The following is a 14572-nucleotide window of genomic DNA, read 5'->3' on the forward strand; positions in this document are numbered from 1 at the left end:
TACCAATTCCTTTCAGCAGACTTACTCGAGCCCCAACAAATGGAGAAGCTCGTGCGTGAGGATACAAAGAAAGACCATTCCTTCGCACTGTTTTCATGTGGGGAAATCAAAAACAAAGGAAAAGAACAGGAAAAAGGGAAGGGAAAAAGGAAAGGGAAAGGAAGGGAAGGGAAAGGAGAAGAAAGGAAAGGAAGGGAAGAAAAAGGAAAGGAAAGGAATGAAGGGAAAGGAAGGGAAGGAAAAGGAAGGGAAGGGATGAGAAACAGAGAAAGGGGAAGGGAAGGGGGAACATCCTTCAGTTTGAGACTCTCACTGACACCTGGAGCATGAAACTCAATCACCCGCCAAAGGCAGGAAAAGCAACTGTGCTTTTAAAAAGGGCCTGGGGAGGAGAGAGGAGCCTCCTTGCAAAAGGGTGTCCAAAGCAATAAAAGGCAGGAAAGGAGGAGGGCCCCGTGGTGGAAGTTGGTCTGGAAGTTATTTAGAAATATGCTCCCTTTCTGCTCAGCTCTTTAAAGTGTTTTGCAAGTTCAGGCACCTCATCATTCTCTGGCCCCACTGTTCTCACAATAAAAAAACAAAAAAGCAGGAGACACATGAAGCTCTGAGGAGGATGAATGACTCTGGGGGAGGTAGCAGGGAGGCAAGCTGGATGGGCAACCCAGGAGAGCATCAAATAGGATAAGGCCTTTGCTCAGAGATTTGGGGTTCATGTGGGGGTCAGGATCAGAGGCATACACTGAGGGCCTTTTGGGGAGGGGGAGCCAGATGGTAAGAGGAGGTTCATACAGAGCTGAGTTTATGAGATGGATTCAGAGTAGAACCTGAGATGACGCTTCAGTCACCAGTTCCAAACCTGTATATCAACCCCCAATTTCTCCAGCTGACAGCTGGCCCAAGCCCTCTGGGAGAGGATAGGGGCAGTTCAGGTCAGAGGCCAGCATATAGGGACCTATTAATGACCCTCTCCTGGCAGCAATTCTTGGAATTAAATTGGGAATGGAAATAAAAATACATTCTCAATGATCTAGACTCATTTTCACAATTTCTCCTCTCCAACCTTGAAGGGGTGCTCCTATCCCCTGTCCTGCACAACAAACCCTACTGTGATATTAGCTGCTACGTCAAACACCTTTTTTATACTAAGCCAAAGTAAAGCAGAATCTGAAATCTGGCCTCAGATACCTCCTAGTTGTGTGACTCTGGGCAAGTCACTTAACCTTCATTGTCTAGCCCTTACCATTCCTTTGCCTTAGAATCAATACATAGCATCGATCCTATGACAAAAGGTAAAGGTTTTGTTTTAAAAGCATAATCTGGAATATAAACATGCTTGGAAATATTACACTCCCTGCATTCCCACCCTCACTAATCTAACAAATGGTTTAGTCAAAATAAAACAACTTAGGTGTGATGTGTCTTGTTGGGTCATCCATCCCATTGTTCTTCTCCTTTGAAATAGTTACATTTCTGTATGTTGAGAGCTGGTGGGCACCTGCTTAACTTATGGTTTGGGGGTAGTGGTCTCCTACAACCAAGGATGGGGAGTTAGCTCATCCCCACTCACCTGCAACCCCTCTAGTTCAACAGCTCATCTGCTGACAAACTTCACGTGACATCGGGGAGATTCATTTCAGGCTTGGGACATGCCTGGAACAGAAACATCCCGTTCTTTTTACTTAGTTCAAGACATCTCCCGGCCAGAAAAGCAAAGACACGCGGCCCAAACCTGCCAGAAAGCTTTGTTCCAATCCCAGGACTCCAGCAAATAACACACACAGCCAAGATAGGGAATTTGGGTGTCATTTATTGAAGGCGGGTTACACAATTTGTTTTCTCCCCCAAGGCTGTTCCCATTCCCTCCACAACACAAGCCACAAAGCTGTCCGGAAGGGCAATGTCTCTAAATAGAAGAGCCAGGAACTCAGAACTCACACATCACTGGAGAACATAGTCAGTGCTGAATGTACTCCCTCAGACTGGGAGCTCCCTCCTGAGCATTTTGAAAGGGGACAGGGATGAGAGACAAGCTTCCAAGTAGATTCCCATTTATTTCAGGGCCCTCTCTCTAAAGACCATTCCATTCTCATAACCCTTTGGGGATTAAGTGGGAAAAGAAAATAATTTGCTTTGTATCCCAGCAGGACCAGCTCTCTCAGTCAGTACCAGTCACATACACATCTGCTTCTACTAGCACGACAGTTAATGATCAGCCTCATGGCAATTGGACCATTTCCTTCCTGACCCTCCACAGCACCTCTTTTAAATTTATGTCTAAAAACAAAATGCTGGAATGAGTGGAGAGCCACCTTTTCTCTAACTATAGCCAATACCTAAGGATCTGAGTGGTATCCTTATCTTCTCTGGTCAAATGGCAGGAAGCTCCAGGCTACATTAAAGCTGTCCACCTGAATGTCTCTCTCTGCCTTTCTTCCTTTGACCTTTTCCCTGTTACCAGCAGCATTGAGGTTGTACTTCTCCAGAAGGTCAATGAGAACAGTGTTACCCCAGCCACTTGTTCAGGACAGATATCAGTTTTTACTTAAAGTTGGGGTGGACAGGAGAGTTGCAAAGAATGAAATAGTTGAATCTTATGGAGAAATTCAAGATCCCAAAATAACTTTAAATTTGTTTCCTTTGTGTAAGCCAAATCATTAAATCTCACAGTGATTTTGGGTAGGGGAGGGGCAGGGAGAAGGCTATGGATTGAATCGTGGCTGAGTGCGGTAGGATCAGCGGGGCTGAAGGCCTCACTGGGGCAGCTGGAGGAGCACCGACTGTCCAGCAGGCAGATAGGTGATGTTCCGAGAGCGGGAAAGCTGGTAAGCGATGTCCTCTGCAGCTTCTAGCTTACGAAGCTCTATTAAGCCATCTCCTGCAGTGGCCAGTGAATTGGCAATTAGCTCTGCAGCTTTGGAATCACCCTCTGCTGAGATGATGGCTGCTTTCTTCTGTTGCTCAGCCTACAAGAATCGAGGAGAGAGCCCACAATAAAGAGGAAAACAATGATGATGAATGAAACTAACAAGCCAGTGAGTCTTGGCATGGAAAAGCTCCATTTTTACCTGGACATGTTGCCAGGGAGCTCATTGTTCCAGGTGTTTAATTCCACTTTTCTTCCCTCAAGAACCTACAGCAGCTAGGAAGTTTTCTAATCTCCTCATTTCATTTTTCAACACAACTTAACCCTTCTCCCCCTTCCACTTTCTGCACATACCCACTTATTATAGGGACAGCTTTCTGTTGGCTTCATCTTATTTCCCTGACAGCCACCATCTCCTGCTTTGAGTCACATGAAGCCATGGACATGAGGGATAGAAGCAAGAACAGACACAGGGAGTCTAGGGTCAGGCCTCTCCACCAACTCTCACTCCCCAAATAAAGCCCAATTCCCATCAATGTCAGCATTTTCAAGAAAGAAATTTGGCTTTGATATATCCCTACTGATAGATATTTAAGGACTAGATGGGAACTTTCTGGTGCCACAAGGAATCTTGGGAGGAATCTAGACCCTGCCCACAGATCCTGAGTCCAATCAAGTCCCAGGTGGAATATCTTTTGATTCCATCCCAATTAATGCCAACGAAAATAAAACCCTACAATAATTATAAAAGCAATATGAAGCGAATAAATTATACCCTTAGGGGGATTTAAAGGAGGCATATTTAAAGGCAGCTATACAATGGTACCATCCTATAGAAAATTTTTTTAAAAAGGGATTCAGGCTGTGTGACCCTGGGCAAGTCACTTAACCCCCACTGCCTACCCTTACCACTCTTCTGCCTTGGAGCCAATACACAGTATTGACTCCAAGAGGGAAGGGAAGGGTTTAAAAAAAAAAAAGGGATTCAGAAAACACCAGGCTAATGATGATATAGTAAACCATCTATAATTCCACCCAATTCTATTTCTAGGAGAGAGGGGTTAGGTGTAATGATGGATCTATCTTACATACCAGAATGGGGGTCCTTGGAAAAAGTCTAGTTAAGCCCAGAGAAATTACTCAACATTGGGCCTTTCCTGTTTTTTCTTTCTCTTTGCTCTGAATCTTTCCTGGGAGGAAATCCAGTTAAGGTGGAGGGGTGGTGAAGTGTACAAGACAATATTGGGTTTAACTGGCTTCATCCATTAGGTCCTTTCCTTTGCAGAACATTCTATAACTTTGGTTCAAAAGGGTTTCTCTGGGAAACTGAAAATATTCTAGAAGAAATATTTTTGTTATAAGGATATTTTTTATCTTAAGGATGATCTTTCCCTTTCTCCATAAGTGACTTAGGGCTGTAAATTCAAATGCCCCTACTACTCCCAGAGGACTACAGGACATAATTATTTGACTTCTGTCTCTCCATTCTCCCTCCTCTCTAAATTTATCCCGGAAGAACATATGACAGAAGACAGATCTCTAGGCCACCCAGCAAACAGGGGAAAGAATGAAGGAGAAAGGGAAGAGAAAGAGAAGTTTCCGCCATCTGGCTGAACACTCACCTTTTCCACTACAAATCTGGCCCTCTCTGCTTCCTGCTGAGCCACCTGTTTGGCTTCCACTGCCTCTGTGAACTCCTTCCCAAAGGTCAGATGTGTCTGAGGGGAGAAAGGGAGCACAAGATGAGGAAGCATAATTGCTCACACAGCTTGGTCATGAGGCCCCCATGGCCTTAGGGAGGAAGAGAGGTCAGGAATGGTTCCAGCAGCTGGAGGAGCCAGTGAAGCCAGGAACTTTCCTCCCTTCCCTATACTTTGGTCCAAACAGTTTTCACCAAAGGTTCTAAGGTAGTCCAGAAATATACAACCCTGTATGGTTCTGTCACACCCAATATAGCAATTTCACACTGAAAATGACAGCTGGAGCCTTTCACAATGGCCTGTTGGCGCCAGAAGAAACCCACTCCAAACTTCCTTAGAGAGCTTATAGAATTCAGCCTCCCCCCCCCCCCCCCACTCTAGCTAGCTTCCTCCCAGGATCCTTTAATTTCCCTTGCTAAAAGCTCCAAAGATGGCCAGATGGAAAAACTGAGTCTCAAGATAGGTGAGGTTTTGGCCAGCTCAATGACCCCAGGAGGCCAATGCGCCATCCTTATGGATTATCCAGTCCCACTGACTTCTCCAAATCTTGTAGCCAATTCACTTCTCAGCAGCACCTCAAGTATAGGATGGAAGAGGAAGAGCTCAAATTAGGGCCCTTCTGGTAAAAGGTTTAAAGAAGAGGAAGGCAGGTAAAACCACTTCTTGGAACAAGGGTTCCAGATTCCCATTATCTACAGTCTCGTTCCCTAAATACCATGGGTAATTGAGTCAGCTAGCTGGTCCAAATATCCCAACAAATCATATGAATGGTGGGATTAGATCACAAGACTATGTCTAGAGGCCAGGTAAAGAACGATTAATGTGTTCACCTTTTTTATTTTGTAAATTAAGGAAAATAAGGTTTTGATTTTTCTATCAGATTTTGCTTGCCTGTCTGTATTCTTCCTATCACCAAGGCCCAGATTCCACTAACAAAGAACTCGGCACCACCACTTGGGTCCCACTTTGTGGCCCAATCCTAATCAACCTCCTCCAGAACTGCAGCTGTCTGACTGCTGGCTTAGCTTCTAATCTTTCTTAGATAGTTTTGGGGAGGATGGACACGCATATAATACTGAGCTATAAGCTAGTACAAAAATGAAAGGCCTTGAGTGAAAATGAAGTAGAATTAGATTTCACTACAAAGATACTAGTTAAAGCTAACACTCTTCCTACAAAATCATCTCATGCTTCTAAGATAACACTTCTCATGAGCAGCCCACATTTTCCCAGAGCATGGTATGTGGTTAAAGCTTAACAAAACGCTAATTTCTTGGGTTCTCACACTCAGGGTTGATTGGAACTCTGTTGTTCTATGCCGGTAGTCAAAAGGCCACAAATCCATATTTCACCAACAGGGGGAGCCCAGAGAGTCTTCTATTATAAAATGTGGCTACTGCCTTTTTGGGTTTTTAGGGGTAGTAGATGGGGTGGGTGTGGGGAAGACAGGGTGACTGTTTGAACAGCTGCATATGCTTGGGGGAAAACAGTGTCTTTTGCGAGCAATGTGCTGTATAGAATGGAACAGGAAACATTCTCCCCACCCCCCTCCTGGACAAATTGCTCCAAATGACTTTTCCCAGTGTCCAGAAACATGAACCCTTTCCCTTACCCTCCTTGATCTGAAATGCTATCCTGCCTGTATTGTTTTCCGTCTGGACTATGACATTCAGTGCCATATAAATACACTGACTATAACATCTCAAGAGAAAGGCTTATGCCTTGGAGATGTCCCTTGCCCCTCATATCAGGCTTTGGGAAAACAAACCAGTTATTTACACTAGATCAGCTTTCATTGGGGGCTTTCTGGAGCTCAACTGACAAGAGTGTCAGACCCGAGGTGTTCCAGAATTCCCAGAGGCCACTCAGGGAGGTCTAAGCTGGGCACAGATTGTTAGCACTGTACCCAGGTTTTCCCCTTTACTCTAGTTAGTTAGTTCCTTCCCACGTCAAACAAGGTTAATGAGACTTCACTTCCTGGGGGGTTGTGGGGAGTGCTCACATTTCTACAAGAGCGAGAGATTCAATGGCAAGGGAGAGTCAGGGGAGGGCCAAGGGTTATAAGAAAAACGTGCATGGCAGAGGGCAGCCTTATAAGTTCTCAGTCTTACGCAGAGGCAACTAAAGCTTAGAGGCTCCAAGAAGACTGCTTCATATGGACAAGAAGCCTCAGCACTTTCAAGTTGAGCACGAGTCTCAGTCATTGGTCTCGAAATATGGCTGGGGAGTTGTCAAGATAGAAACTGCTAATAACTATAAGGATGGTTGAGTACCAAAGTAAGGAACACAGACTTAATGTTTGTCTCTAAATGTCTTACCAAAGAAACATCGTCTAGGATGAGCCCAAAGGTCGCTGCTCGCTCTGTGAGGTCTTCGCTCACCTGCCTAGAGACTAGTTCTCTCTGAGTGATCAATTCTCCAGCATCAAATCGAGCCTAGTTCAAAAGAAGATTGGAACACAGGAGTTGTGAGGAAGTAGGAAGTAACAATTCAAAACTATGCCCATATCCTATCAACCAAAAGCTAAGTTTTCCTGCTATTTGGTACTGTATGAGGCATCTGGTTCCAGCCCACAGGCTACCCATTTACTTACTACCACTGACTTGAGGATCTCAGTGGTTATGGATGGCAGCACTCGCTCATCATAGTCCTCGCCAATGCTGGTGAAGATTCGGGGTAGCTGATTGGCAACAGGTCGGAAGAGAATACGAAGAGTGATATTGACATTCTGTAAATCTGCATCAGAAGACAAAGGATGATGTGACGAGTTGGGTTTGGGAGTCACAAAATCTCACATGAACAACTTCCTATCCCAAACTTGCCCAACTAAGGAAAGAAGCCAATTTATGTGGCTGTTTTAGAGTCAAGACCCATCCTGAAGCACTTGCTCTTGCCGACCACCCTCTCCTCCCAGATTCTCTCCCATTTCTAGGTTTGCTCTTTCCTTGTATACTTTCCCAGATCATCATGAGAGTCTCACCCTTGATTGGATGCACCTCATGATTTTGTCCTGGGTTTTGTCTATACCTCTCAGAGACCTCATTGGGCTCATCATTTCCGTACATACAACTCTGAGATTTATATATTCAGCCCTGTCTCTCTCAAATTCTATATCACCAATGGACAAGCAGGGACAAACCTCCCCATTTCCCTGATGGCACAAAGGTGCTGACAGTCTAAAGTGTTTTCTTGCCCCAACCCAGGGGTGCTGCTCCTAATCCTCAATTAAAAGATTTAAAGACACACACACACACATACAGAGCTTATGTTTCCTTTGGGGACAAGTTTATTGGACTTTTACAATTGGAAGTCCCATAGGCATTTCAAACTCATGTCTAAAATAGAATTTCTTATTCCACCCCCCTCCATAACTTCCTCATTTCTGATGAAGGGACCACTATTCTTCCACTCACATAGGTTCAGGACCTAGGAGTTATTCTTGAATCTTCACTCTCCCTCATTCCTCCTATCGAGTCAATTGCCAAGCTTTGTAGATGCTCTGTCCACAATACCTCTAGTATCTGTCCCCTTTCTCCATTCACACAGCTACTGCCCTAGTTCAGGCTTTTATCACATCTTGCCTGGACTATTTTGATCACATCTTTCTTTTAAAAAGCTTTTTTTTTTTTTTTAAGCTCTTACCTTCTATCTTAGTAACAACTCTAAATCAGAAGGGCAAGGGCTAGGCAAAATAGGGTTAAATGACTTGCCTGGGGTCACATAGCTAGGAGATATCTGAGGCTAGAATAGAATCCAAGACTTCCCAAATCCAGGCCATGCTCTCTATCTACTGTACCATCTAGCTGCCCCTAATCTGACAGTTTCTTCATTGGCCTCCCTGACTCAGGTTTCTTGTCTCTTCACTTCATATTCCACCCAGCTTCCAAACTGATATAACCCTTACCTTCCATCTTGGAGTCAATACTGTGCATTGACTCCAAGGAAAGAGTGGTAAGGGTTAGGCAATGGGGGTCAAATGACTTGCCCAGGGTCACACAGCTGGGAAGTGTTTGAGGCCAGATTGGAACCTAGGATCTCCCATCTTTAGGCCTGACTCTCAACCCACTGAGCTACCCAGCTGCCCCCACCTTCCATCTTAGAATCAGTACTGGATGTTGGTTCTAAGGCAGAAGAGTAAGGGCTAACCAATGGAGGTTAAATGACCTGCCCAGGGTCACACAGCTAGGAAGTGTCTGAGGCCATATTTGAATCCAGAACCTTCTGTCTCTCAGTCTCTCAATCCACTGAGCCACCCAGCTGCCCCCTTATTACACATTTTGATACACATGCACTCTATGTTTCAGTCAAAATGACTTTCCTGTTTCTTGTATACAACATTCTACTTTTTGTTTCCTTCGAACAGACTATTCCTCATTCCTCCTCACTTCCACCTTTTAGATTTCACCCTTCAAAGTCTAGCTCATGGCCTCCTGAGCCTATTGTTCACACATACTTTGGATTTACTTATGTGCATGTATGACAATTGATGTGAAGTGATTTGCCCAAGGTCACGCAGCAGAAAAGTAAAGATCTGATTCTTTAAATCTAAATCTGATACTTTTTCACACTATCTATGGCTGCCTCTCACAAGGTGGTTGTATTAGATGACTCTATAAAGTCCCTCTATTTAACTTTAAGCTTATAGAAGGCAGGCATAACTTAGTTGTTGTGTGTTCAGACATATACAAATGTGTATAGATACTTACAGGGCACCTACCCTGCAATTAGGCAATTAAAGGTTTGTTTGTTCCTTTCTTTCTTTCTTTCCCTTTACCTTCATTATTAGAATCAACACAGTGTATTGGTTCTAAGGCAATGTGGGTTAAGTCACTTGACCATGGTGACATAGCTAGAATGTGCCTGAGGCCAGATTTGAACCCAGGACCTCCTGTCTCTAGATCCAAATGTTTTCTAAGAAGGATGGATAACTTTCATTTTACTCTGTCTTCCTTAATTATTAGCAATTAAGACTGAATACCTGAAGATGCTAAGTCACAATGTCAATCAATCAATAAGCCTAGGTACTAAGAAGCCCAATATGCCAAATGAAGAGACAGATGGATGATGTCTTAACTTGAAGCACAGAGAGTCCTCTATAACCCTGGGAGTACGACCCACTTTTCCCCAAGGCCAGGAGAATTTCCTCACACATATTCACTTTGTCATTACTTTACTCTATGGAGGTTACAATAACCAATAGCATTTTATACTTAACTTTCCATACATACTTATTATCTAGCATGAGTTTTCAAGATATCTCTGAGAGGTAGGTAAGATACCATTCCTATTTTTCAGGTGGAAAAACTGAGAGAGGTTAATTAATTTCATATATGTATTAAATGGAAGAGCTTAGGCTCAAACCCAAGTCTGACTCCAAGTCCATCATTCTTCCTACAACACTGCCAGACATTCACTTTTGTTTGAAATATATTCATTTTTGTCTGAAAGTAAACCTTTCAGGAATGTATTGGTAGTAATAAATCTTCCTTCTCTTATATTGTTAGTCAACGATACAGACTGCCTCATAATTTGGCAGTCCAATATCCCACCCTGATAAACTGGGGTTGGGGAGAGAGGATTCTGAAGTAACAGGAAAACCAAAAATAATCTGTCTTCAAGAACCTTCCAGCTTAGCTGGAAAAGAGAACACACATATGAAGCCACCTAAGAACAAAGCACATAAGGTGGGGAGTTCAGAGTTAGGTTTTTCAGTTCAAATTCCAATGAGCTCATCCCAGCCAACCTTTCATCTCCTCTCTTGGCATCAGATAAATGGACAACCAACAGAAGTGCCTCCTTGCTTCCTGGCCAAACTTTACTAAATAGTTTAAAAAACATCCAATCATCCAAGATGGATCAAAAAGACCACAATGCTGTTTTATTTATCAGCTTCAATATGGTAAAGCAATAATACCAGTAACACTGTTATTCATATATACAAAGATAATGTTACTGATAAACTCTTAGTAAAGCATGAGCTAGGTAGGAAAGAGTAAGGAAAGCATCAGCATGGGATGGAAGAGATATTATATTTTCAGACTTCAGATCGCTCTCTCTCTCTCTCTCACTAGTCCACCATAGGGACCGGAATAGGGCTTTGGTGAAGGACATATAATCTTAGCTATGTCTATCACAGCTTACCTTCTTCTCATCTCCCAACTATACTCTAGTAGAAACTTCCTGAAAACAGAAATACATATTCTCCTCAGTTACCCTGGGGGCTTCTTTGGTATGGAGACTGGTTTCCTCCTCCCTCTGGATTTTGCTAGTATCTAACTTGTCAAATGCTAAGCACATTATTTTGAGATCAACTAACCAAACACAGCTATTTTTCCATAAATACTTAAAGAATACTCACCCTTGCTACCAGTGATTACTGGGACATTTCGTGGCCGGGAACGGCAGTCAAAAATAATTGGTTTCTGTACCCAGGGGATAAGAAAATGAGTCCCTTCTCCTACAACAATGTCTTGGACTCCACGGAACCTATCAAAGATGACAGCTCTGTGGCCAGCATCCACTAGAAAGGAGAAAGGAAAAGACCAAGTCAGGAAAATGAACTTACTGATAAACTCTTTCACTTATCTGAAAGGAACACTTGGTAATTTAGGTTCATTTATTAAAGCTTTAATTCTTATGGTTCCACTTCCTGAACTTCTGTGTTCCTAAAGGATTCTGAATAGTTACATCAGCAAGTAATCATTTCCTGTCCCATGTGCTTCCCCAAGGACTTAGGTAACAGGATCTGTTCCCTAGCATCATTTCTCCTTGAAAGATGAAATTGCTGATTTTATGATTAACCACTCTCTCTCCTGAGCATATTTCCAGGAACAAACAATCCACATTAAAACTTAAAAAAAAAAAAAAAAGTTTTCCCCATGGGTCATCATCAATGGGGTCATATGCCACACTTTCAAATGAACTGAATGCTTTTCAGGTGCACCATCAGTTATAAAAGGCCTCACAACGGGAAGCCTGACATTTACAATCTCTATTTCCAATTCTCCTATTCTATTTTCTTTTCTAATTTTCCTGTTTCTCAAAACCTTATTGAGAGAGGGCAATACAGCCATGTTCACTAAATCAAAGATCTATGTGTGGTTACTAGACCACAAGAGAAGATACTCTGGGAACCTGGAAGTTACTTGATATTCTTAGAACCCATAAGTGTTTGCATCTCTACTTTTTAAACCTTATCTTTGCCACAAAGAACTTCATTCATTCCTTTAGCTATATACCTAGAAGGTGCCTTTTCTGCTGCTTCCTGGCTACGCACTTAGGATGTGCTATTTTGGCTCTATAGAAGCAGCTGTAGGATCTAATATGGTGATGGAAACCCAATGAGCACTGACACGCATAGCCATTTCAATGACACATGGTCGCATACAGAGAAGTATGGGACCACATGCCAAGGATGAAACATTTGCCGTAGTGTAGACACTCTATGCACTATAGATGACAATTCTACCTATATTAATTTACCTATTTTGGTTTATTAAATAGTTATATATTACAATTATACATTGTTGTTATTTAAACTATAAATATTGTGAAATTGTTTTTTTTTCTTCTCAAAGTGACATACCACCTGAGTTATACTCGGTTTTTGGGCAAATTGTTACACATCAAGCTCAAAAGGTTGCCCATCACTTATCTAATAGGTCACCCCAAATGACCAGGAACACCCATAGAGACATTCCACTCAAGGTAAAAGGAGATAGTGATATCAGTTATAGTTATCTAATTAAATACTTTTAACTCCTGAAAAGCCTGACTTTAACAGTGAAGCAACATTAAAGGCAAGAATAAATAAGAAGCAGGAAGAATGGAAGTCTGAAAAGTTATAGAACTTTTTAACTACAACAAATCTCATCATAATAGTGGGTATGCACAGCATAGAAAGTACCAGATTAGTCAGTCTGATTAGACAACTGCTTTCATAAATATATATTGCTACCAGGAGAGTCATATTGGACAAGAGGAGCCCTTAGTAGGAGAAACTGCCCTTCCTCAGGGCCTCACCATTATATAAGGCAGAGTTGACAACTCCTCCTACAACAGCTAAGCCCAAGCCAAATTTGCCAACAGCTTCAAACAGTTTAGCAGCCATGTCTTCTTCAGATGGGTCTTCTGCCCTCTCAGACCTAAAAGGAGAAAACGAAAGGCATCACACATTCCCTAGTGAAAACTCATTCTCAACCACTGAGTTCATTTTCTAACCAGAAAATTTCTATTTTCTTGAGGGTTCTGCCCATCCTTAGACCAATAGGTTAACATCCAAGACAGATTTAGGAATTCAATAAATTATGTCTCCCCTGTGTTCATTTTCAGTTACAAAGGCTTGATGACAAAGGTGGGGGCTGGGAGTGGTTTGGGGAAGATAGTTCACTAGGGAGGGCATGGTACTAATAAGATCAAAATCATGGACCTGATCTCTATTACTATGAAAGCTCCTTTCCCCTTGCAAATCAAAAATAGATTTTAGTGGTCAAAGTGGGGATGAGAAGAGAATACAGGGAGTTCACTACAATCCATCTCAATATTAAAAAAAAAATACCAATATGCAATGTAATGCTGATTGTAGGTCTACTAAAAATATTTTCAAGAATGTCATGTTATTATAGGAAAGACAGACAGATTGAGCAGAAATGTCTTTAGATGGATGATAGCATGACAGTAGAGCATGGGAAAAGTGATAAGTAGGGACAGATTCTTGGAAAAACAGGAATGTTTTTTGAGATCAGAAGCAATTAACTAGGCCTCAGAAACCAGTAATTTCACTTAACTATAGAGATGGTCTCACTTATTTTGTTCTCCCCTCAATCCTTTATTACTCCCAGGGCAGTTAGGTGGCTCTCAGTGGATACAATCAGGTTTAGGGACCAGAGGTCCTGGTTTCAAATGCAGTCCCAGACACTTCTTAGCTGTGACCCTGGGCAAGTCACTTAACCCCAGTTGTCTCCCTCTTACCTTTCTTCTGTCTTGGAACTAATACTTAGTATCGGTTCCAAGACAAGTGGTAAGGATCTAAAAAAAATATCCTCTATTACTTATTTTCCCCCCACATACCATACATTATAAAAATAGGGACTGGACCTGTAATTTCATTGTAATAAGGGTTCTTTTCTGTATCACAGACCTTTGGGGAAGTCTGATAAAGCCTATGGACTTCTCAGAATCTCTCCTACCTACATTCATAATCGAAGGAAATGCCAAATTTTAGTTTGATATTAGTGAAAATAGAGATATAATTTTTTCCTTATCCGAGTTTTACTGGCCCTGTGAAAGCTATCCATGGGCCCAATGCTGAAGAACCCTAGTATGGTGGGAGAAAACCTCTGGCAATGCATGTTAGCACTTTCTCTGCAACTTATGGTCTTCCTAGAGCACTGAGAAATTAGGTGACTAACTCAGGGATACAAACCAGTATGTTCCAGAAGCAGAATTTAAAACTTGGGTCTTCTTGGCTTTGAAGCCAGCTTTCTATTCACTGTATCACTCTGTATCTGTATAGCTAAGAAAGGTCTCAAAGACCAAGTAGTTCACAGATAGGAAATTGAGGCCAGAGGATAAAGCTGTGTCTAGATTTTCTGACTCTAAATTCAAATCTTTTCACTAACATTAGGTTACCAAAACTCAAACTCTATTTGATTCCTAGGAGTCCCCTTCCACCCCTATACCCTAACCATTTCCTTCCTTCCGTCTTCCCCATTATTGTACTAAGCTGCTTAACCTTCCCTCTTCCAACCTTTCCCACCCTCAGCCTCCTTCTCTTCCCTCTCCCTCAGTCTTCCTCCCATTCTCTCCCTCAGCTTTCCCCTTCATCCTCCCCCTCGACCTTCCCTCTTCATTCTTCTCTCAGCTTCCTCTTCCATTCTTTCTCTTCCTCCCCTTCCACTCTATTTCCTTTCTCAGCTTTCTCCCTCCATTCTTTCTTTCTCCCTCAGCCTTCCCCTTCTTCTCTCTCAGCTCCCCCACTACTTTCTATTTCCCTCACATTTCTCCCTCC

General features: G+C 42.5%; 1 protein-coding gene across 2 annotated transcripts in view; it reads right to left on the bottom strand.

Moving 5' to 3' along the window:
* Positions 1–1787: 1787 nt before the first annotated feature.
* PHB (prohibitin) overlaps positions 1788–14572 on the bottom strand; it is an 18124-nt gene continuing 5339 nt past the window's right edge. The window contains exons 1-7 of one of the 2 annotated variants that reach the window (XM_044671659.1): positions 13988–14358; positions 12586–12707; positions 10922–11083; positions 7157–7299; positions 6882–6998; positions 4486–4581; positions 1788–2963 (exon numbers count right to left, since the gene is read on the bottom strand). In XM_044671659.1, the coding sequence (XP_044527594.1) occupies positions 2751–2963; positions 4486–4581; positions 6882–6998; positions 7157–7299; positions 10922–11083; positions 12586–12673 (819 nt within the window). In that variant the 5' untranslated portion in view covers positions 12674–12707; positions 13988–14358 and the 3' untranslated portion in view covers positions 1788–2750. Of the gene's footprint in view, positions 2964–4485; positions 4582–6881; positions 6999–7156; positions 7300–10921; positions 11084–12585; positions 12708–13987; positions 14359–14572 lie in introns of those variants that run through there. The other variant, XM_044671658.1, reaches the window with a different exon arrangement.

This window comes from Gracilinanus agilis, chromosome 4 (assembly GCF_016433145.1).
Source record: "Gracilinanus agilis isolate LMUSP501 chromosome 4, AgileGrace, whole genome shotgun sequence".
Classification (NCBI taxonomy): Eukaryota; Metazoa; Chordata; class Mammalia; order Didelphimorphia; family Didelphidae; genus Gracilinanus; species Gracilinanus agilis.